Source organism: Dama dama, chromosome 7, assembly GCF_033118175.1.
Source record: "Dama dama isolate Ldn47 chromosome 7, ASM3311817v1, whole genome shotgun sequence".
Lineage (NCBI taxonomy): Eukaryota > Metazoa > Chordata > Mammalia > Artiodactyla > Cervidae > Dama > Dama dama.
In genome coordinates, this window is record NC_083687.1 from 52,654,971 (window position 1) to 52,680,475 (window position 25,505).

At 42.1% G+C, this 25,505-nt stretch overlaps 1 protein-coding gene across 1 annotated transcript in view; it reads left to right on the forward strand.

The window, feature by feature from the left end:
• Positions 1 to 25,505, forward strand: part of GMDS (GDP-mannose 4,6-dehydratase) — a 432,217-nt gene that overhangs the window by 97,830 nt on the left and 308,882 nt on the right. The window contains exon 4 of the mRNA XM_061147748.1: positions 1,138 to 1,247. Within this exon, the coding sequence (XP_061003731.1) occupies positions 1,138 to 1,247 (110 nt within the window). The remainder of the gene's footprint in view (positions 1 to 1,137; positions 1,248 to 25,505) is intronic.

A 25,505-nucleotide genomic window follows, 5' to 3' on the forward strand; every position in this document is an offset into this window, starting at 1 on the left:
CATGCCCTGGAGTCAGATCAGCCCCACAGAACCCACCTCTGCTTTGCACGTTTGGTCTAGTTTAATCAAGTCAAGCCATCTTTGGTACATTAATTTTAAAAATGATTGGAGAGGACAGGTCCAAAGGCAGATGGCAGTCAGAAATATGTGTAAAGCTCTACAGGCAGTTGTTAGTCTCTACAGTTGTGTGCTGTTTTCGGTGACACATTTGCAAGTTGACATCCCAGTTTTCTCATCTGACCTTGGCAGCAGTTCCTGGGGTCATGAATGAGTCTGTTTTGCTGGTGGAGGCAGAGAGAGGTTGACTTTATCACGGCCCACAGCATGTGGGAGACATAGGCGTGATGAGGACATGGGTACCACCCGCCCACAGAGACCCTCCAGGAGCCTGTACTCACGTCGAGGCCCTGAATATTGGAAGGTTTGGGTTCATTGCACAGGCACTGATGTCATCAGGAAGATGACCTGCTAGTTGTCTTTCCATCTTAATACTTAGGTTTTTCAGTGAAGCCTTCCCGAAAATTATCATCGTTTTGTGCAAAATGCAGAAATGTACTGCCATTGGATTTAGCTGTAGACCAAAATGTAAAAGTAAGGAAAATATCAAGTGAATAGGTTGCCAACTGGCCTGTGTCACCTGTTTACAGCCGGGAAGTCCATGTGGGAATCGGCTGAGATCTGGGGTCAGAACACTCTAGATGTCTTTTAATCAGCCATGGCCCACGTCAAGCATTCCACAGTGGCTTCAGGACTGGTGTTTATGAAGGACTGGATGGAAGTTTCTGAATAGAGCCGTCCTCACCACCACCAGTATGTTACAGATTTCTTTTGAGAGTGTACACTTTATTTCCAGATTTTCTTTGAATCTCATTCTTTTGTGACATGTCTCACAGTCACCCAGGCGCCATAAGATACATTAATTGTGTAACATCTGTCATGATTGTGTTTTTAAAGAAAGCTCATCAAAGTTTTTACAAATCCTGTGTAGACGTGGCAACAAATGTGGACCTCTGCCGTTTAGTTTCTTTTCAGACTGACAGTCACGGACTGCCACCCCAGAACTGGTCTGGTTCTCAGGTTTTCAGAAGGCACGTTACTACTCCCTTCCCTCTCACGGTGTGTGTTTCGATTCTGCAGACATGAAGCTGCACTACGGCGACCTCACCGACAGCACCTGCCTCGTGAAGATCATCAACGAGGTGAAGCCCACCGAGATCTACAACCTCGGAGCCCAGAGCCACGTCAAGGTGAGCATGCCGTGGCGTGCTTTCTCTGCTCTATCCTGAGTCCTGCATTTTACTTTTTTCTGTTGCTCCTGCTTTTTTTCCTTTCGTGTCTTTTAATTTATTTTTTTAAATTTACTTTTAATTGGGGGAAAATTGCTTTACAATGTTGTGTTGCTTTCTGCTGTACAATAAGGCAAATGAGCACTTCTTAATGCGGTTCTAAAACCACTAGTCCCAGTCCTCAAGTTTTAATTCTTCGCACTAGTTTGGGTATTAAGAATCCTAATGGAAATGCTAATACATTTTTAAAAAGTATATTCTCTGTTACTGAACAGTCTATTAAATCTTACTGATGACATTAGAATAAAAGTATTCATTTCTTTGGGGTTGATCTTACAGTCACGAACCCCACTTGGATGTATTTTCTGCTACCTTAACTCACATTGTGAATGAAGTCTTTTGTTCAAATGTTGGAAAATTAAGTCAATAAAACTTCCATTTTAATATTAATTTTTGGTGGTGATGATATTACTGGCTGAGAAAATAGTATTTTTGAGTGCCAATATGTCAGAATTAATGGAATTAACGTTTTCCTGTGAGTAGTAAAAATGACTGAGAGAAAAACTCTGTTTGGACTCTTGTCCTCCCTGTTGTGACACACATAGCTTGTGCTGACTTCTTTCCGTTGATTCAGGCAGACTCTCTGGGTGTCTGTCTACCTCTCCTTAGAGAAGGGTCTTTCTGGAACAAGTCACAGTAAACCTGAGGAGCCACCCCCAGGGTTCTGGCAGTCTGCTTGACTCCAGTTTCTGCTGCTGTGTCCGGGTGAGATCCGCAGCCAGGGATGGTATGCCTCTTTTTAGATATGTGTTTAATCAGGGTAGTTACTGGAGCTTAGAAATACAAGCAACTAACTCCAAGTTAAAGCAGCCCCCTCCCCCAAAATAAAGGGAACAGAAACTCGATCAGCATTTTTGGCTGTTTCATCGGTAAACCTGGAATTCTTGCTTCAGAAAGTGTTTGAGGTGGTTGCTGTTTCTCCACACCCCCAGCTTGGGGCGAAATGAAACTAAGTGCCTGTTTTATAATCTCTTCCAGTTTAAGGAAGAAATTATAGACTAGATCAATGAAACCAAGGGTAGAACATAGTAAGAGAAGCAAGTAGAAAGCCCAGTCTCATTATTGACGCCGGAATTAAAATTTGAGCATAAACCTTCCCAGCACATTTTTCTCCAAGATGTTAACTTTGGAGGATGGCAACCAGTCCACCAGTAAGAATACTTCTTTACCTGTCTGTGCTGTCATGGAAGGTTTCTTGTTTCCTTTCTTAGTTTCTGATGATTCTGTTCTATATCCACGCTTAAGCTCTGGGCTGTGGAACATGTCAAAGTCTTGTCTTTTGAGAGCAAAGTTATTTTTCTAAGTGATTCTGAATGTATTTTCCATCTGAAAAGGTGTCTCCGGCATACTGTGCCTTCAGGGCCTGTCCCCTCTCCTCTAGAGAAGCAGTAACTGCCACTCCAGCAGTGAAGACTTTATCCTGCATTGAGACAGCCTGTCCATCTTCACGTTGTAATTTATCTCTAGGTTTCTTGCTGTCTCCAGACAAAGTAGAATGTTTTGGAATGAATACTCTGTTACTCAGCTTCCTTTAGATTAAGACGTTTCCTTTGTGATGGTGTTTAATAGATGGTTCATCACCTCTAGAAGTCATAAGGTGGAATGGTGGGAAGATGCAGGGTATTTTATAGACTTACATATATAAGGATTTCCCCTGTCATTTTAGCCTTAAATGAGTCAGTCTTTTCCTTTCTCTAAAACATCTTTGTAATTAGTTCAGAAAGTCCGGTATGCTTTCCATACATGCCGGTCCTGGGGTGTCTGCTTAGCACCCCAGAGTGGCCGGGCTGTGCGTACAGAGAGCGCAGGGGCTTAGCTGATTTCCTCCAAGTGGCCCTACATGAAGTTTGTCTGTTTTTATTGGGTTTTGTCTGCTTCGCCTAAAGGCCAGCTAATGGGCAGAAATGGTGCTTAATTGGAGATGAATTTTGGCTTGTAAAATAGGTTAGCCCTTCAATGGCAATTGCGTGCATGGCAGAGTAGAGCACCCACCTCCGCCACAGGGGTTCTTGGCTTTCTCACGGATGACAGAGGCGGGCGCTGACATCCTTGGGTCTTTAGAGATAGGTGATCTCAGTCTCAGGAAAGCGTGCATGGTGTCAGGGAGGTTCAGGGAGGAGTTGACAGACACTGTTAGTGGGAGCAGGTAGTTGAAATCGAGGTAAAAATACAAGGCTGAGAGTCAGAACGTGGAACATGTTTGTGACATGATGTGCGTCCCAGGTAAGCTGAGTGAGAAGTGTGCTGGGAGAAATGGGAGGTGGGCAGGTGGGGCGCTGGGCTGGGTTTGAGTGGCCTCTATGTGTTTTTTTTTTCTTTTTTAATTCAGTTCAGTTCAGTCGCTCAGTCGTGTCTGACTCTTTACGACCCCATGAACCGCAGCACACCAGGCCTCCCTGTCCATCACCAACTCCCGGAGTCCACCCAAACCCATGTCCATCGAGTCGGTGATGCCATCCAACCATCTCATCCTCTGTTGTCCCCTTCTCCTCCTGCCCTCAATCTTTCCCAGCATCAGGGTCTTTTCCAATGAATCAGTTCTTCGCATCAGGTGGCCAAAGTATTGGAGTTTCAGCTTCAGCATCAGTCTGTCCAGTGAACACCCAGGACTGATCTCCTTTAGGATCGACTGGTTGGATCTCCTTGCAGTCCAAGGGAGTCTTCTCCAACACCACAGTTCAGAAGCATCAATTCTTCGGTGCTCAGCTTTCTTTATAGTCCAACTCTCGCATCCGTACATGATCACTGGAAAAACCATTGCCTTGACTAGATAGACCTTTGTTGGCAAAGTAATGTCTCTGCTTTTTAATATGCTGTCTAGGTTGGTCATAACTTTGCTTCCAAGGAGTAAGTGTCTTTTAATTTCATGGCTGCAGTCACCATCTGCAGTGATTTTGGAGCCCAGAAATTTTAATTAGCCACTTTTTAAATTGAAGTAGTTAATTTACAATAGAATGTGGTTCCCTGTGCTGTACAGCAGATTTTTGTTGTCTATTTTATATGTAGTGTGTGCGTATGTTAATTCCGTAATTATTAATTAATTCCATAATTAATTCCCTAAACTCCTAATTTATCTCTCACCTTGCCACCCTGCTATCCCTGTTGGTAGCTATAAATCTGTTTTCTCTGTCTGTGAGTCTATCTTTTTGGTAAAGAAGTTCATTTGTATCATTTTTTTACATTCCATATTCAAGTGATTTCATATGATTTTTGCCTTTCTCTGGCCATCTTCACTTAATATGACACTCTGTAGGATCATCCATGTCTCTGCAAATGGCTTTATTTCACCTTTTTATGTCTAATATTCCATTTATATATACGTACAACATCTTCTTTATCCATTCGTCTGTTGATGGACACAGGTTGCTTCCAAGTCTTGGCTATTGTAAATAGTGCTACAATGAACATTGGGGTGCATGTATCTTTTTGAAATAGAGTTTTCATCTTTCCTGAACGTATGCCCAGGAGTGGGTTTGCTGGATCACTTGCTCTTCTTTTTTTCAGTTTGTGGAACCTCCATACTAGTTTCTATATTGGTTGCACTAATTTGTGTTCCCACCAGCAGTGTACTAGCTTCTCCAGCATCTGCTGTTTGTAGACTTTTTGATGATGGCTATTCTGACTGTTGTGAACTGATACCTCACTGTAGTTTTGATTTGCGTTTCCCTGATATTTAGTGATGTTGCACATCTTTTGCTCAGTGTGATTCCTTCAGCTCTGTTCTCTCGCATGATTGCTTTGGCTGTTCAGAGACTTTTGTGTTTCCATACAAATTTAAAAAATTCTTTTCTGTGACAAACACCATTGGTAATCTGATAGGGATTGCATTGAATGTGTAGATTGCCTTGGGTAATATAGTTATTTTGACAGTGTTGTTTCTTCTAGTCCAAGAATATATCTCTCCATCTGTTTGTGCTGTCTTTGATTTCTTTCATTAGTGTCTTACAGTTTTCAGAGCACAGGTCCTTTGCCTCTTTAGGTAGGTTTATTCTAGGTATTTTATTCTTTTTGATGTGATGGTAAACGGGATTGTTTCCTTAATGTCTCTTTCTGATATTCCATTGTTAGTGTGTAGGAATGTAACAGGTTTGTTTCCTGCAGCTTCACTCAATTCTCTAATGAGCTTTAGCAGTTTACTGGTAGCATCTTTAGGATTTTCTGTGTATAGCATCATGTCATCTGTAAACAGTGACAGTTTTACTTCTTCTTTTCCCATCTAGATTCCTTTTATTTCTTTTTCTTCTCTGATTGCTGTGGCTAGGACTTCTAGAATTACATTGAATAAAAGCAGCATGGATGAGCTCCTTGTTTCTGAACAGGAGACAGATTCAGAGGTGAGTGGAGGTGGGGCTTCAGAAGTGCAGGGCGCTGTTGGGTGAAGGTGGTGGCAGCCGAACTGGGCGTGAGGCGGGTGAAGCGGGAGGCCTGGTGAGGCTGACCCGCTGCCGTCAAGACGTGGGGCCTGGTGGTCGCGGTGCTGGAAGCAGGTGTTCGAGGAGGGACTGCTGAGGCGGGTGGGGGTGTGAGGGGTCCTCCCAGGCATGTTCTACCACCAGGACTTGAGGGATACTCAGGTAATGCAGGTCAAAGGTAATTTAAAGTATGTTGTGAGGTTGGAGAAAGATTTGGAGTTCAGTCCTAAGGATTCTTGAGAGGCTGAAGCCAAGGCAGCAGGTGGAGACAGAGGATGAAGACTGATCCTCAGGGAAGGGAGCACTTAGACTGGAGAGGGTAGGTGTCAGGGATGACAAGGGGATGGGATGGGGAGGCAGGAGGGTGGAATTATGTGACAAGTCAGCAAACCCTGCCCTCTCAGGCAGGAGGGTGTCTGCAGGCTGAGAGAGGACCAGGCTCGAGACCTTGGCCATTAGGTTAGGAGCGGTTTGTGACTTTCAGGAACGGCTCAGTGAAGCCTATGTGAGACAAGGGTCAGGAGGGAAATCCACATTGAGTGGTTTCTTCTCTAGAAGTTTCCTGGCCTGAGGAGGGCCCACCTCAGCATCAGCCGTAGGCTTGGGGTCTTTCCCCAGAGGGTCTGGTCTGCAGGGTCCTCCCCTTCCAGGATGTGTCCCAGCGATGCCGATCTTGTCGAGGGGCTTCCCTTTGAGAGCTGCTGCTCTTGGTTTATCTCTGTGTGATATGCACCTTAAATGCATTCTTCCTTTAGCAGTGCATAGCTTTTGGATTTGGTATAAATTCCCTGTCAGATAATGACGGTGAGAGCTTGTAAAGCCTGAAATGGTACTTGCCCTCAGAAATGAGGAGGATGGAGGGAGTCTAAGGGTAATCTGATGTATGTTCACAGCAGAATCCTCCATATTCAGACATGTTCTGCTGAGCAGTGTGTGGCCAGTGACAGCACTTACTTCCTGGCATCCCCGGTGCTCTGGAGAGCTAGGTGAGTGCAGGCCATGGTCACAGTGCCCTTGGAAAGCCCATGTTGCATGCACTCTTCCTTCTGTGATCTCAGGAGTCAGATGGTTATTAATGATGCACAGAGCGGGTGTGGGGAGGGCTCGCCTGAGGCGGCTGGTGATGACAGACCATGGCGGTGGCTCCTGGCCCCTCCCGCCCCCCACTCCACGGCTCTGCGTACCAGTCATCAGCTGCCTCCCTGTTCTCCTAGCTGCTCGTTACTGGGTTGGGATGGAAAACATGTATTTTGTTCCTTATAATTAATTTCTCTGTATGAACCAATGTTGTAGAATTTATTGTATTCATGGACAATAGTTTTTAAACAAAAGTTCTTTCTGAGAGTGTAATGTCTGTAAGAAGTTGATTAGAATACTTTTCTCACTTGGTCTGGCGTCCCACAGAAAGCAGGCTCTGACGCCAGCACACACTGTGTCTCATCCGAATCCGTGACCTCCGGACGGGGTGATGCTGTGCTGGCCTTTCTTTGCGCAGAACAGTCTTCTCTCACTCCCACTCCCAGTTAATCTGATGTGGGCTATGGTATGCTAAAAGTGAGGAAAATAAAATAATAGGAAGTTGGTCTGGTTTCCTGTAGGAAACCAATGAGGATGAAATTGGTTCTTGGAAGAAACCCACAGTAGGCTGGGAAATACTGACTGAAGACATTTTTCTGAATCATAAACAGAAAAATTATGACTCATGTAGTGTAGGTCATCGAGAGGCTGATTTGATCTAATGTAGGAGCAAGTGACAGATGACCAAAATGTACTAGTTATTAAAAGTAGTTAAACCCACTGTGGTGACATCACCCCAGTAGGAACAAATGACCCGGTATTGTACGGGCCTGCCCATCTTGGGGGGGGGGCGGTGGTGTTTAGGAGCCTGCTTTATTGTTCTTAAATTTTTGCTGTATAAATAATATGTTTCAGTAACTTCTGTCTTGAATTTCTCATCTAATCAACATCCATTACTGCTGTGACTTGGGGTTTTTCCACCATTCCTTGCAGCTTTTTTGATAATCTCAGTTCATTCTTGAAGCTACTCTGTTGGATGGGATCTTTCCACAGGGAGTCAAGCCCAGTGAGGCCCTGTGATCTCACAATGTCATGTTGGAATTGCCTTTATTATTGTTTAAAAATGAAGATTATGCAATTATGGAATGCTAGAGCTGAAATGAGCTTTATAAATAATTTAATAAGATTTTCATTTTATAAGTGAAGCTACCTGCTGCTCCGTTTGGTTACTGACAAATCCAGAACTCAGATCTTCATATTTGGTAATTTATTTTAAAGACCATCATAGACAAAGATGATCTCCATTTAGTGATAATTCTAATGTAAAATAGTCCTCACCTTAAAGACTTTCTTTCCCCACATGTAGAAGTTTCCTCTTAAACTTTTTTTTTTTCCTTGTGTGTTTGTGGAGACAGAAAGTCATTTGACTCTTCTCTTTTTAGTTTTGGGAAGTATTTTCAAATCCCTTCTCAGTGTTCAAGACCATTATAAAGTCTTTCTTTGACTTTCTCTCATTCATGTTGAATAGCTTCATCCGTTGTGCTTGTTTTCTGACTCCTGAATTATCTTTATTATTTCCTTCTCGACTCTGTGGGCCATTTGTTTGATTCTGTCTCCGGACAGCCAGGAGGCCTACGTGCCTGAAGGTGCCTGGGCCCGGGGGCCTGGGGGCAGGGCTTCCTCATCCAGCTCTGCGGCCCTTGTGGCAGAGCTGGACATGGGAGCGAGAGGCCGAGTCCGATTGTCCTCCTGGTGGGACGTCCAGCCCAGGAAGCGGGCAGGAAGCAGGGCCGATTGTGAGCCAAGGGGCTGGCGGAGCAGCCAGGCAGCCGTGCAGGGCCCGGGAGATGGAGCGGCCAGTGCAGGGGTGAGGCTGGGGGTGGAGGGGGCGCGGCAGGGGCGGGGCAGGCCACAGGCAGCGACAGACCTGCCCTCTCCAAGGGCTTCTTCCTGATGTTCCTATTTGCTTGTCGTTGTTCAGTCGCTAGGTTGTGTCCGACTCGTTGCAACCCCATCGACTGCAGCATGCCAGGCTGCCCTGTCCTTTACCATCTCCCGGAGCTTGCTCAAACTCATGTCCGTTGATTCGTGATGCCATCCAACCATCTCATCCTCTGTTGCCCCCTTCTCCTCCTGCCCTCAGTCTTCCATAGCATGTCGTGGTTTCCCAGCAGTTTTTCCCAGCATACCGCTTTTCCAGGGAGTTGGCTTTTCACATCAGGTTGCCAAAGTATTGGAACTTCAGCTTCAGCATCAGTCCTTCCCATGAATACTCAGGGTTGATTTCTTTTACAATGGACTGCTTTGATTTTCTTGCAGTCCAAGGGACTCTCAAGAGTCTTCTCTAGCACCACAATTGGAAAGCATCATTCTGTGGTGCTCAGCCTTCTTTATGGACCAACTCTGGAATCCTTGAAAGTGAAAAGTGAAAGTGAAAGTTGCTCAGTCTTGTCCTCATATGACTACTAGGAAAAAACTATAGCTTTGACTATACAGACCTTTGTCAGCAAAGCTATGTCTCTGCTTTTTAATACCCTGTCTAGGTTTGTCATAGCTTTCTTTCCAAGGAGCTTTTCATTTCATGGCTGCTGTCACCATCCGCAGTGATTTTGGAGCCCATGAAAATAAAATCTGTTACTTTTCCCACTTTTTCCCCTTCTATTTGCCATAAAGTGATGGGACCTGATGCCATGATCTTATTTTTTTTTAATGTTGAGTTTTAAGCCAGGTCAGTAGTATCAGACTGTTTTACAACCCATGGACTCCTCTGTCCATGGGATTTCCCAGGCAAGAATACTGGAGTGGGTTGCCATTTCCTTCTCCAGGGGATCTTCCTGACCCAGGGATCGAACCTGCATCTCCTGCATTGTAGGTGGCTTCTTTACCGCTGAGTCATCAGGGAAACCCCACTATTTTAGCATATACAAATCATAATTCCATGTTGGGTCTCTGAAGATAACTTATTTTGATTGGTAGATGTGCAAGTTGATACAGCCTTGTATATTTTATAAGGTTTAAAGATAGTTTTTATATTTTCACGTATAACTCTCATATGTGCTTAGTGTGACATAAAATCACTCCGATATGTCAGCAAATTGTCAACACTGAAATTGTGAAGGTGTCTTTTGGGTGGGGGTTCTTCTCAGTGCGGCCGTGAGGCCCTGGGAACGAGTGAGGTTTGTTGTGCGTTGACCTGGCGTCCACGCGGACATAACGCGTCTGTTTCTGGAGAAATGGGAGGAGGGAAGAGATGGGAGGAGAGGGTCGGTCACACGGAGCTGCGGTCTGGGCGATGCTGAGCCCCCGGTGACCTGGGGAAGCTGCGTTTTTCTGCTTTTGTTCTCGTCTTCACTTCTTGCTGATGGATCCTGTTTCCACTCAGTCCCTGTGATGTTTAGCCTCTTTAGTTTGTTACGAGGTGAAGTTGCAGCACAAAAGCCCTTTTCACTTACGATGTAATGTTTGTGCAGGTGGCGCTCGATCCCCTCATGTGAGTGTGGCTGGGCGGTGCCTGCAGTTCTCGGGGGTGGGGGGGTGGGGGGGTGGGATGCTGAGTGTCTTGTCTTCTGTGGACAGTGCACTGTGTTTGGGTCCCTAGGTGTCCTGCGGCTCAGACTCCCCTTGGAAGCCTGTTACAGACCTGAGCAATTGAGTTCAAATCTAAAACTACCTAAAAGTCCTTTCCATTAAGAATTTAAGAATTTATATGAGAAAGCACTCCATGAAAGCTCTCCTCCCCCTATTCAGACAGATTGTTCTGTTTTACTAGCCTGAGTTGATATTGTAATTTTGATAACAGTTAATAATGTTTGGACTTTTTCTCGTGATTGGGGGTCCACACAAAGGTATGTTTGTTGAGTTTGGTACTCTTAATTCACTTAAAACAGTGACTTACTAAATAAAATCCAAAGTATTACTTTACCTTTGCAGAGTTAAGCCAAAATTAGTTTAGATAGCTAAATGCACATCTTTATCTTAATACTAATTTTTAGATGTATATATACACACAAGTAGTAAAAAGGAAGTAAGTCACTGAAGGTACTATGAATGAAACACTTTGTTTTAGACTTTTGATGATGAATGAAGAATTTTCTCTGGATTCCTGATTAGATTGGAGTACATAATTTGCATAAACTAAGATGTACACAAAAATAATGCCTTGTTTAATACCATAGATATGGTATCTGAATCTGTGTTTAATAGATGTGCAGGTAAGAGGTACACATAAATAATACCTGTGTTTGGTGGTCGGTTAGTCTCTAAGTTGTGTCCAACTTTTGCGACCCCAAGGACTGTAGCCCACCGGGCTCCTCTGTCCATGGAATTCTCCAAGCAAGAATACTGGAATGGATTGCCATTTCCTCCTCCAGGGGATCTTCCTGACTCAGGGATCAAACCCAGTTCTCCTACATTGCAGGTAGATTCTTTACTAACTGAGCCACCAGTGAATTTATGTTTAATACCATAGATCCTGGAAATTTAAGAATTTAAACTTAACTTTTCCTTTGAAGCACCAAATAGAGCTTGGTGTCAAACAAGATTTCTACTTTATCCTTTTAGTACAAATAGAATTTAATGCAAATTCTCTTTGTTAAAGTTGGATCCTTGAAGTTGGTATGTACAGTAAGATAAAATAAAATCTTTTCTACTTCAAAGAAATTTAACATGTGATATCTTTTTAATGTAGTTCTTTTGTAAATCATTAACTGGATACTTTACCAGTGCAAGTAATAAATTGTATCAAGACTTACTTAATTTAAATTTCCACTTTATTAGTAGATTTCATCATTTTATTCTTCAACTAACATTCACATGAAGTATATGTTGTTTAGGAATGTCAATTAAAAAATCATTCATGATGAGTTTAAATAAATTTGCTCTATTTACAAAGAAATACACATATAGGCTTGGTTTGGCTTGTTAAACTATGTTTAGCTCAAAATCACTTTGATAGTTCCTTAGGAAATGTTGAATTTTCAATGATGAGCTCAACCTGTATACAGTCACAATTCTCCAGGCCAAAATACTGGAGTGGGTAACCATTCCCTTCTCCAGGGGATCTTCCTGACCCAGGGATCCACCTGGGGTCTCCTGCACTGCAGCCGGGGCGAGCCCTTCACCAGCTGAGCCAGCAGGGAGCCCTGTCCACGGTCGGTGTGCTGATGCTTCAGTGGAGTGTTTGCTGGATGACAAGTGTTAGGCTGACAGCCGTTGTGAGGCTCCTGTGAATGGGAGGTCATTGCAGGGGGCGGCCAGGGTGGGTTCCTGGTTTAGTTGGGTAAATCAGGGCTCGCCTTCTCTCCAAGTCTCCTTTCCCTCCCTCCCCTGTGCATTTCATTGGTGCCAGTTGTTGTATCAGTAAAAAGTCTTTTAGAAATCAGTAGTGTTGACAAGCTAAACCTTCGAGGGTTGTTCTCTAGGACAATTGACAACCTTGTTAGTCCTGATCGGAAATAACCAATGTCTGCCTTTACTGAGTAGATTAATTATTGTTAAAAAGTTCATAGAGGAAAGGTTTTGTTTGTTTTTTGTTTGTTTTGCTTAAGGATCTTGTATGACTCACCCTGGAGTGGTTTTCTTGTTTGTTTGCTTTTTTGATGTTGACATCTATTGGGACACTTCAGAACCTGTGTAGTCCGCACCGTAGGAAAGGCTGAGGGCTGTCTAGGGTTCTGATGTGTTTCTCTGTCTTCCCTAGGAAGGGAGCATTGGGGCATTTGATAAAGACTCGGTGATTATATCTGTGCTATTGCTAGTTGAAATAATGTGAGTAGATACTTTTTTAATCTTGTTTCTTTACATTTCCTTTTTATTAAATATTAATATTACAAAAGTGACCATATCATGTCATTTGGCAGTTTTGCAAAATTATTGCAATTGTTTAAGTGACTTAAAGCTTCAACTTCCTGTCACCTCTTCTTTTTCTGTCATAATGCTGTGGAAGTGGCCATTTTTGCTAAAATTTGTCAACAGCAGTCATGCAAAAGACTGTTGGTTTTGGTTTATGTTAAATAATGCATTTCAGTCCTCTTCTAGTTTTAGAAGTTTGCTTCATAGAGAGTAAATAGAGGTTCCTGGGAAGCTGCTACATTTTTTTGTGAGAAAGCAGATTATTCCTGAAGCTTCGCTTCTCATCTGTCCGGATCAGAGACAGGGTTGTTTCTGGAGCTAGGGGAACTGAGGGGGTGGGCAGTGCTGTGCCCTTTGCTACACATAGATGGCGGCAGAGTGTCGCAGACTGCGGAAGTCAGCCTGGCAGAACAGTCCTGAGTGACAGTGAGAACCGACTTCTATCAGCGCGGCCGCCTGTGTCCTGTAGTTAAACACAAAATAGGAAAGAAAGCCACTGTTGATAACACCAGGGTGTAGGAGGATGAAGAAGGCCGTGAGAAGCTGTAATTCACTGGCTCTCTGGACAGATCCCAGGTGGGAAAGCTTAATCTTTGAAGGTATGTCACCCAGTCCTGGAAAACGACAGGACTCAGCTAAGACAACAGGCATGTCACGGCCCAGAGCCGGCAGAGGGCTGGGGGTGGCGGGCAGGGACAGCCAAGGAGAGACCGGACCCAGCAGCGCGGCCAGGGACAGCCTGCTGCCTGCGGGGCCCACGCTCGGCCTGCTCCGCCTGCTCACTGCAGCCGGATACCAGGAGGAAGTGTCAGTCCAGAAATCAGGCAAATAGTCCATGGGAACGTTCACTGAAAGGCAGCGTTTCAGAACAGGGAACTGCAGTCTGTTATGGCCCCGTCCCCACGCTGGATTTGCTGTTCAGTGAACGAGGACAAATAGATTCCTTCAGAATGCGTCTGCAATCAGCAGTTCATTTAATGTCTTAATTAGCATTCCTGAATAATGACATCATCTCCATAAAAGGTGACAGTCATCCTTACAATTAACATTTAATATGCGTCTGCTTCTCCGGGGCCTTTCTGTGGCTGCCCACAAATTTCCAAGGTAGTTTTCAAGTTTCAGATTTGAGTTTGGTGAGAGCACCGGCAGGAGGGTCTGCAGAAGTGAAGCTGTGTTCATTAGAAACGTGAGACGTGGAAGCAGGTTATAAAAGAGCGGTTTGTGAAGCGTCCCAAGCTGCTGAATCAGGCCGGCAGCTCGCTCCTCGTGGGTGCCGACGGTGCGGCTGTCCAGGAAGCTGCCTGCATGCCCTCCTCTTCTCCCCTCTGCCCCAGGCGCACCAGCCCCCCAGCCTAATCTCCGTGTCACAACACTGATCCCAAAGGTGTGCGTGACCACCCGCTCCGACACCGTGAGCCTGGCAAGTCTCTCTGTGACAGCAACTTATTTCTCACATAATTATTTTTTTAGTAAATTTGATATCTTAACAGCCCCTTCCCTCATTTCTGGGTTCAAAACACAGCACTTAATATAATTTATTTCTCAGCCTTCACGAAGGCTCACTTGAGCGTAGCTGCTGGACCACGGGACGGCTGTGGCCGACAGACCAGGCCCCGCCGGGCACCGCCACGGCCTCGGACTCGCTCTAACAAAGCTGCCGCCTGTTACTCGTCAGTGATGCAGGGGTTCCACCCTGTCGCACGTCGGTAGGAAAAGAAGACACACGCTGACACGTGTGCTCTGCTTTTCTGAGTTCAGCAAGCTATTGTGTTAACTTCAGTTTGAACAGCTCGGCCTGAGTTATTCTCATTTTTTTCATTGTGTGAGCTCTGTAAATGTAAGAACTAAGAAACATTTGAACTAATCCAAATTTGAGTTTGATCCTAAACGTGTAATTATTTTAGAATTTTGTGAGCTTTCAATTTAATTAGATGGAATTTTATAAGATGAAACTTTCAACACCGTACAATGCTTAACATCAAAGTCTGTATTGTTTGAGTTAGTTACAACTATATATAAATTTCTTTATAAATCATTATCAATGAATCAAATGCATTTTTTTAGATTTAGATAGAAGTGTATAGGATTTGTTTTAGATTGACATGTACTGTTTGCAGTCAGCTTTTGGCCAGAATATAATATGATTTGCAGGTGCCTGTACACTTTATTTTACACATTTGTCCCTCTGCGGCCATCATTAGATTTAGAGCATGTGCTTTTTCTTGGTGGGAGAGTACCTGGCAGATTATTTATGTGACCTTTTTCAAAAAAAAGGACAATATTGCAACTCCACTTCCTCTGACTACTTGATTTCAAAGAATCGTGTCTAGAGTAGGCAAATCTCACAGAATAAAACTGTTTTAAAACTTTTTAAACCTGTATATATATTTTTTTAGGTTAGCATCAGCACATTAGTTTTCCTTGATAAAATATTGTGAATATTTTGTGCAAGTAATTAAATGTAGAACAATTAAAAATTTTCAGTTTGCTTACAATTTTCCAAATGGATTTTAGAAAAGATGCTCTCTATAAATAATTTTTGATACACTTTCAAAATAGAGAAACAGATTTTACGTGAGTGATAGAGGTTTTTAAAATTTTATTGGAATCATAACTAATTATAATTCATAATGGTTTTACATTTGTAAAATGAATCTTGAAAAACCTTAGATATTTGAAAGTTTGTACTATAATATAATGATAGTTTTTGTACCGCTTCTCTTGAGTATTTGTTTTTAATTGTATTATCTTCTGTATAATTAACTAGGTGGCATTTTAGTTGATCAATAAAATGGAGTATACTGTTTAGGATTATACTGTAAAAATATTTGCCCTTTTAATGCTTAGCTTTTCATTCTATGCCTAAATTGTGCTTTTAAAAAATCTGATATATTTTAAAAGCATTTTTAAATGGTTTATATTGATAGACAAGAGAGACTGTAATCCCAAAGCATACTTTCTCACGTAACTATTGTTCTTCGTGAAGGACTCATAATCTGTAGGAAATTTAGTAAATTTAATTTAAATGCCCAAAGTCCAATTTTGGCTGAAAATTTATACTTTTAAAAATTCCTTTTTCTTTTTTACAGGTCGCACCCTTATTTTTGGATTGAACGCTTAGGTTCCTAGTTGTGCTCTTTGAGGGACTATTCCACATGGATTTGATGTGGGGGTTCTTTCATGTCTCTAGCTTGTTTCTCTGCCCGCTTCCTTCTCTCTCGGTTTCCGCTCAGGGGCTCTGCTTCTCCAGTTGAACATCTTTTATTATGATGAGTCTTGCTGCTGCAACTTTATTGGCGCAGGATCCAGAGACTAATCCATAATACAGTTTGAAAAGTCTCTAAGGTGTAAAATATTAGCTTGTCATTTTTTTCTCCCATTTTCTCTTTTGACAAGCTTCGTTGAATTTTCTGTTTCTTTTTTTCAAACGTATTCTGCTATCCTGATTCTGAAAGAATGTATAGATATATCATTTAGGAAAATGTGTATTTTAACTGACAACATAAATATCTTGGTTATGCAGTTTTCTGGTCAGAGATTTTTATTGATAAATTTCAAACCATAAAAATTTGTTATTTATATAATAGCATAAATTGCATTTACTGCTTTCAGTAAAAGCATTTCACTAGAATTTTGACACATTTAAAAAGAAAAGAAATCTCAATGTCAGCTCATATGCTCATGAAATATTTAATAGAAGCATTGCAGGTTAATTTTATCTTCTTTCATAATAAAATAGAAGTTTACAAAGAGTTTTGACTCAGCTTACTCATTTTTTTGCAATTACTGATACAGTTGAGAGCTTTCACTGGGGTGACAATCACAGTTCTCCATGTAAGACCACGACAGTGAAGGGCAGGGGCTCAGCGCCCACCTTTGCTTTCAGGGGCGCCGCCTTTCCCCTGCGGCGGCAGGTCTTCACCCCGGTGTTAGCACACGGCGCTCAAGTACTGTCTGTCTGTCTAGTATTTGTGCTGTGACCTGACGCTGTGTGTAGTGATTTCTCAGTTCTGTAGATTCTACTGCTGTTACTTTTTATTTGCAGTCTTCCATCTGTGTTAAATGAAAGACATATGATTGTTGCCAGCCATCAAACCCATTATGAAGAATTTGTACTTCATTTAAGTTGTATTGAGACATCAGGCCTTTATCGATGGAGCTTCATAAAATTAAATAAAATAGTTTATTGCATATACAGACATGTTCATGAAACAGCACTGTAATGATGACAATACTGATTGTTGGGACAATTAAGACATTAAGAAAACATATTTAAGCGTAGTTAATGGCTGAAAATTTGTTGTTTATCTCTTAGAAATTTGTGATAAATCTGAAAGATAACTGAGGATTTCACTATATTGAAAATTTATAGATGCATATTTATTTAACCCAGCTTTAATTGTATAATTATTTTATGATTTAAGCCTCATTGATCTTATGTTTGTGATCAATATATTGAAATGTAAAACATCCTAAATACTAGCACAGGGTATTTTTTTTTCATAATGAGAAACAGAAGGACTTAGGCTGGCTGGAGTCTTTTTAGTCATGAAAAGCAGAACTCAGGAACCAAGCGTGTAACTTCTCTGGGCCTCAGTTTGCACATCCGTGAAATGGGGTGTAAGGCTTTGGGGATTGAGGGTTAGGTTAGGTGCTCTCTGAAATCTCTTCCACCCTAAAAGTCTACGATGATATGACAGGTCTTTGCCATGCTGCTATGCGTATTGATGTTAGCTACGTCTTGTCTAATATAAACGTTAGGTGTAAGAAAAGCTGAGGATGAAAATGTCAGTCTTTTTTCAAAACGATATTTTTGGGAAGAATCAGTTGATAGATTTTCATATATAACAGTTTTCTTAAGAAATATTTGAAATCCTGATTTGTAGTAGATGCCTGTCTTTTTTAAAATGTGATACAGAAGAGTGGGAACTGGGTGTTTGATCTGTGGAATAATAAGTTTGTCACACTCTTCTAAATTATGCTAAATGGGAGTTTATGATGAGAAATGTGGCTAAATGTAGACAATGACTTTAGAAAACAAACTGAAATTTTAAAAAATTATCTTTAAAAGGAAACAAAGGCAACATTATAATTTTACTTGTTGCTGTTCAGTGGCTAAGTCTTGGCCAGCTCTTTGTGTCCCCGTGAACTACAGCACGCCAGGCGCCCCTGTCCTTCACTGTCTCCCTGAGTCTTTACTAGCGCAGACCAAATTCATCACCTGGCACAAAAAAAAATTAAAAGTTTTAATTTCCAGACTATTTTTGTTGTTCACTTTTTATTTGGGAAAGAATTATCATTTATTCCGAGAGCTTATAAATATCAGAGAAAGATACCTCATGCTAATAAAAACATGCCTTTTCCTCTTAGCTATTATTGTATTTAAATACTGTATTCCCAAGTCAAAGATTCCCACATTATAACTAGCAGAAGTTCAATTATTTTTAAGTCATCCCAATTCCTTTTCCAGTTAGTGGCATTTCACAAGTTCAAGGTAGCAAACTTTTTTTTAAGGTTGTTTTCTGAAGCTTATTATCATCTTATTTTAACCCCAATCAAGACATTCCTAAAAATAATTACTGTGAGCTTTTTATAAGTTTCCTTATATGACTTGTGGAAATCTTAAACGTTTTCTGCAGAGATTGCTATAACCCAAATAATCATGTAAAAACCTTCCCACCTTTCTCCTTTGCAATTACTTTAAGTATTTAAGAATTTGTTTGTAGCTGGCTATAAATTGCATACAAACTCTTCCATTGTTCTTTGTTCTTTGCTAGCTACAATAAAAGCTGTAAAATTTTTAAATAGATTGCTTTCTTTGTGACTGAATTTTCCTTATTTGAAGAACAATTATAAACATAACACGTGTAATTTAAAAAATAGCATCCTAGCTTATTTGGTTTTAGTAACATAAGGAAATATTTAAATCAGCTTCTTATACTGTTTTCTCATCTTTTCTTTTTTTCTTTTAAAGCTGTGGCACTAATGAGAAGATGCTTGACAGTTAATTCTGGAGTGTAATCATTGGCCACAGTGTGTGTGCTTGACAGTTCCTGTGTTGTCTCCACACTAGCCATTTAGACTGCTGACTACTCTCTTATACCTGGAGGATTCCTTCTGTTTATGTACCAGATAACTAAATCTCAGAGAACTTCCGCTCCTTGCCTTGGGGCCCCCAGGTCCACCAGCTGGGTGCTGAGCAGCGGAACCAGGGCTGTGTTAAGGCTTCCTTGCTGTTTCTCCAGAGTCTTCTCTGTGCTGTCAGAGCATGACATGGATAGATTGCTTGGAATTCTTACAGAGCCTTTCCTGTGTAATCAGGATGGCACAGGTTGCAGGCGTTTGTCAGGAGCCACTAATACATGTTGTGACAGCAGTTTAAGGGTGGGGGGGTGGATTTATTACCAATAAAACATTAAAACTCTTATATGTAAAGTCAAACATAATTTACATCCAGCCCCGCCCCTTGCCGCTCTACCTGTCAGTTCTGATTTAAACCCCACCCCCCCACTGCATCCATCTTCCTCCCCGCCGCCCCCACTCTGCCACCCTCCGCGGATCGCAGGCGAGGAGCTGGGAAGGGCCCTGACTAGAACCATCTGCTGCACTCGCCCTCAGACACGCTCGGCAGGCGGTGTTCTGTGGGGGGTGGTGCGTGCACGTACCCTGTAATAGTGAGGAAATGCTTCTCATTTAAATGCTTTCTTCTCTGCAACCACCCTGTGTTTCTTTCAGCCTAACTTCATTGAGGCTTTCGGTAGCTAAGTCAAAGAGCTGTCTTGGTAAATGTCGCATTGCACTTTGAAAATATGTGGGTTATTTTCAAATACCTTTTGGTATTGATTTCTAACATAATTCCATAGGGATAGGAGAACAGAATCTGTATGATTTCAATACCTTTAGACATGAAACTTTTGCACCTTATTTTATGTCCGTGGATCTGTTCCAGTGTCTCCTAGTTTACAGTCTGTGGAAACTGGAATAGAATTGGTATCCTGCTATTGAGTGGTGAAAATTGTATAAATCTTAATTACTTTGATCTGGTCATAGCGCTGTTCAGGACTCCTGTATCCTTCTATTTCTCTGTATACTCACTCTATTAATTTTTAAGAGTTTGATATTGAAACTCCAAGTAAAAATCTTAATTTACTTAAAAATAATTGTAATATATGGTGGAATTATAATTAACTTTGTTCTGTATTTTGCAAGTCTCCTGTAAATGTGTTGTCATACTTTCATACTTTAAAGAATAAAAATGAAAAAATAATTTCATAAAATAAAGAAATACAAAATTTTCAGATTCTGAAAATCTCATGGTCTGGAACAATCTCTCTTGGACTTCTGGGTGTTCTTGTGATTCTTCCATTCATTTATTCTGCAACTTGGAAACTTGCCTGGTTTATTTTTCCTTTTTGTTTCAAATAGCATTATTTTCTTTATATTGTGCACAGCGTGATAACTTTAAGATGAAACATGTTGAATAGATTCACGTTGGCCATCAATATACGCACAGTATATATCTGTGTTTGGAAACTATCTTTTAAGAAGAGACAAAAACTTACTCTTGGCCTCTTAAATTTATGGACACTTAAAAATATGAAACCTCCACTCCTCCACTAAAGCAGCCTCTTAGATGTGTATACACACACCCAAATTACATGCTGAAGTCGGCTTCTCTGGCAGGACCACGGTCACTTGCTTAGGGCTCTGCTGAGCTCCCTGTAACTCAGGGCTGACACCCCAATGTTTGAGTGGGGGACCTCCTTGCTGACAGGTTGAGGAGGTTTTTGTTGTTCCCAGACTGGTGAGAATTGTGTTCCCCTTGCTTTTGATAAGTCCTGGAAGCTTTGAGCAATACTTGACCTTCTCAGCCTGAGAGACTATTGAAATGTTTTCTAGAACTGACCTTACCATGGCCTTAATAATTTGAATTGCACTTGTCCTAGTAACAGCTGTCACACAACTTGTCGTTTTTCAAACGGCAAATCATTGATGTAGTGATTTCCACTGCATCAGTTAACATCAGTTAACATGAAGACTTTATTTCTGAAAGAGACACTGAATATTTTTCCTACTGGGTTGCATTTAAACTGTGCTCACATTTACAAATCTGTTGTTTTCTTGAAATATAAGCAAATCCTAGTAATAAAATAAATATGAATTTATATTATATATATATATGTATGTAAATTATACTTGGAAATCATTAAATATACCTTATTTCTCTGCAAACGTATTTTGCTGCTTTAAAACAACCTGATGTGTATAAATCTTAATTTAGAAAACAAATAGGATTACCATTGTAAATTATAGTGTGACCATTTACTTTATAAATTATTTCATCTGGGGGTTCTTTTTAATAACCTTTCTGTGTCACTTTACTAAATATTGAAATCTCTGTATATTTCCCCAGTAAATTTGAGGACAATTATATCATGTTATAGCTTTATCTCTGATTGATAGTAGGGTTGAACTCTTTTTATGTGGTCATTTAGATTTTCTGGTATTTCCTTCTGTGAAATGCCTTTTCCTAGTCTTTGTCCATTCGGTTCTTCTACCGTTTTTATTGCTGATTTATAGGAATTCCTATAAATCTTTTATCAGTTAAATATGTTGCAAATACATTATTCCAGTTTGTCAGTTCTGTGCTAACTTTGTGGTATCCCCTGAACATAAATCTTCATTTTCTGAGGTCAGACCTTTTTGGTGGGGGCGTTGTGGGGTTTGCTGGAGAAACCCTCTTGTGGATTGCACACTTTCTCTGATAGGTTCCACAACTGATGCGGCTCTGTCAGCTGCTTTGGAAGTTGTCATCTGGGATATATTGTTGAAAGGGTTCACACAGTAGACTGTGTTCGACCAAATGACTGCCGAGCTTCCTTCCACCTCCACGATTCTAGAATTCTATTCTGTTACAGACAGAGTCAAAATGAAGGGTTGTGAAGTCTAAAATATATACCAGATTTGCAAGAAGCACATTATAGTTCGTTGAATCCAAGACACCACTGGTTTTCAGAGGCATTGTTATTTTATGTACCATTAGGAAAGAGGAGCCACTTGTCTTATCTGTAAGGAGAAAATCCATACAGACCACTTCTTTGGTGTCGGCATAGCTGTGCCTGTACCGTCCCTTAGCTGGCTTCCTGAACCCCGGACCTTCACAGGATGTCCTCCTCCTCGGGCGTGCATGTGGCGTCCTTGCTGTCTCGCATCTGTGCACCCGCCTGACACTCAGTCTTGCACTGACGCCTTCCCCAGCGCCGGCTCTGCCTTTGGACTTGTCAGGAGGTCATGGTCTAAACCCAAACCAGCTTCTTTCCAATCTCTGTGCCATTTGTTTTAGCTGTCCCAAAACCACCAAACTACCGAAGCATCCACCTCTTTTCTTATACATCCATAACTTACGCTTACAGTGTTGACCAGAAGCCTTAAATCTGCCCTGTTTCCCTGAGCGCTTGTTTTTCTGAAGTTCTCTGTAAAATGTGGGCTTGGGTAAGCGGGTGGCACTCCAGGGCCCCCATCTGCTCCTCTGTGCGGAGTGGACTCTCTCTTGCTTTGTTGGAGTCATACTGTGCTCTTGAGTGACAGCTAAAATGCCCAAGTTTTTCACAGATGTTTAGCCCATTAGCTATGTTTCCCTCTGCCCCACTTCTGTTTATTTGTTACTGTTGTTTAGCTGCTAAGTCATGTCTGACTCTTTGTGACCCCATGGATTGTAGCCCGCCAGGCTCTTCTGTCCATGAGATTTCCCAGGCAAGAATGCTGGAGTGGGTTGCCATTCCCTCCTCCAGGGGATCTTCGCAGCCCAGGGATCGAATCCGCGTCTCCTGCATTGGCAGGCGGGTTCTTTGCCGCTGAGCCACCAGGGAAGCCCCTTTACCTATTTATTTGACTGCACATGGTCTTAGTTGTGGCATGCGTGATCTAATTCCCTGACCAGGAATTGAACCCAGATCCCCTGCGTTGGGGATGTGGCGCCTTAGGCACTGGAACACCAGGCAAGTCCCTGCCTTGCGTTTATAATTTAGTATTTGGACTTGAGACTCCTGGGAGACTTTAGATTTAAGTTTCCATCTTACAGGTCTCAGTTGAATTTTTTGTCAGCTGTGATTTAACAACTTGAAAGTTTTATTCTGTGATACAGCTGGAATCTCCAGCATTACCACTGTAAATGCACTCTGCCTGTTTCCAAGCCTGTGTCCACTCCCTGACTTGTATGTGGAGCGGAGCCTTGATCCGTTCAGCAGGAGGATCCCGTAGCTGAGCATCTGTGTTGGCCTTTAGCCCCCTGGGAGGGCCAGACAGTTTAGAATCTCCCTGTTTTCTCACAGGGCCTGCCTTTCATCATCCTATTGACAAGAGTATCGTAAAGACTTTAGGCCAGAAGACTGTTGGGGATTAGCACAGACTGTTTCTTGATAAGAGCCTTCTACCTTAAGCACTGTTTTGCTATTTTGCCATTATATCAGGTCTTTGAAAATTTTTAAATGAAATTCTGTTTTTAAATTACAAAAGCAGCAATATCAGAGCAAATTTGGAAAATTTAAAAAAATTCTTTAAAATCTTAAGACTAGAACCTATATTTTACTTATTTTTTTAAAATATTTTTCTTTCTAGCCTGTTGAATTCCATGGACTCATAATATGCATTCAACTTTGTGTCATTTTTAGAAATAAAATTTTATAAAATGATTCTCTTTAAAATAATAAGCATCACTTCAATAGCTGTGTTATCTTACATGTCTTTCAGTTTGAAGGCTCACACAGAATGACTTTTAACTTTACATTTAATTGAACATTATAATGAAAGTGCACTCTCATGCATTTTTCTCATTTGCTTGGGTCTGTTCCCTGATGTCTCTAATAATGTGCTATTAAAGTTGTTAACTACTCTCTTCTCTGGGGGATTAGTTGAATCTGTGCTGACTGTATGAAATGCCTTGGACATTATGTTTTAAGAGAAATCTGTGATTTTGTCTTCTTATTTTCTTATTTTGTAAAAACTAGAGTATGTAATGCAAAAAAACAGGTTTTTGGTGTGTTTATTTGTATTTTTTTCAAGTGGATTTTTTTCTTTTTTGTCTTCTTTTAAATATGAAAAAATGTTGACCTATTTTCCGTTTAAAATAGAGATTTCGAAATGCCCAACAGGACTGGCAGAGGCAAAATGTGCTTGGACTTGACCCTCACTTCATTTAGTTACATCTGGAAAGCCTGGTAACCCTGTAAGGAGAATTGGTGGTAAGACTACAGATTTCTTGCTTCATCCTACTTTTATAGTTTTGCCATGTTCTGATGGGCAAGTACAGTCCAGAAAATGGAATAATGAATAATTTTTGTTCTGTAAGTTTATATAACCATTATGATTGGCTTAATACACACACCTCTGTATATTTCCTGACAGCCTCCAGGATCTTTGCTTATCTATTAGACCTACTGCTTTATTTAGATTATCATTTATATTGCCAGTAAATTAACAGGTGTTCTTTTTCCTGGAGTGTCTAACATGCCCAGCTTCTACCTATGGAGTTCTGGGTGAGCTTTTTGTTTTGGCTCTCCAGAGGAGCGCTCCAGGCCCTGAGCCCCTCTGCTTCATTTCATGGGCATGTTTGCAGAATCTCTTTCCTTGGTGCTCGCCGATGTGGGTACCGTGGGCGAGCATGTTCACTGGGAAGAGGCTGTGAGCTTGTCTCCAGGTTTCCTACAGCCCTGGACGCAGGGTCTAAAAGGTCACCCAGCCTGACTCTGCATGTGGTACTTGACTCTTCTCTGCATTCCAGAACACATGTTGCCAACAGCATGATGGTGCTGAGCCCAGGCCGGGCCTGCCCGGGTGCCTGGAGAATAAAGAGAGTCACGCAGCACCCCTCTCCTGCCCCACACCTCGGTGTAGGTGGTCCCCGCGGCAGCAGGACCAGCGGTGTGGTGTGTGTGCTCTCTGAGGGTGAGGGCTGTCTGGAGGAAAGGGCCATGTCAGGGGAAGTTGCAAAAAGGAGGCTACATCTGAGCGAGGAAGATTGAAGCCGGATTCTTCCAAGTGGCCAGAGAAGGCGCGGGTTCCGAGCTGGCAGCGCTGGCCGGGGTGTGACCGCGGCAGGGGTGCAGGCGGGCGGGCAGCCGGGGAGCCTGGCTTGGGCACTCGCAGTGGTGCTGGCTCTGGCAGCCCACTTCACCCTCGGGCAGCTCTGAGAACCTTCCTCAGTGTGGCAGGTTTCATGCTGTCGTTTCTACTCTTTCCCTTGGGAACCGTGCACAAATCCAGTGGTTTCCTTACATGCCTCTTCTCTTAGTTGGGAAAGGGCGTTCATTCCCCGCAGAGACCCCACCCCAAACCGGGCGCAGCCTTCCCGCCGCCCCTCGGGCCCACAGCCCGCCTCCTGGAGCTGCGCTTCCTGTTGCGCTCAAGGTCCCAGGTCCTGGTTCTCGACTGCCCAGCCTCTCCCACCTGCCTTGGTCCTTCCTCAGGTAAATGCTTGGAATTAAATTTTTTATACTAGGCTGTGGCCTCAGTGGTGTGGAAAGAGATAAGTCTACAGTTGTCTTTGTTCTAGTGACTAAACTTCCATTTATCCGACCAAGATTGTGAAGACTGTTTTGCTCAGTATATCCAGCTATCCACTGTAGTCATGTTAAATGTACTTAGACCGTACTTATCACTCATTATGACTTGACAATGATGGAGATCCTGAAAGGGAGGTGGGGGAACAGAAAATGAAAACTTGAATAGAATTTGAATACCTAGCAATGTAAAAACATAAGTTCAGTTCCCCTGAAAATATTTTAATGTGTTCTGATCACTTGAACTTATTTAATGTATGGGGACATGTTACGTAGTTAATGGTATTTGGGGGTCACCTTTTGAGATGTGTTGTTTCCTCATC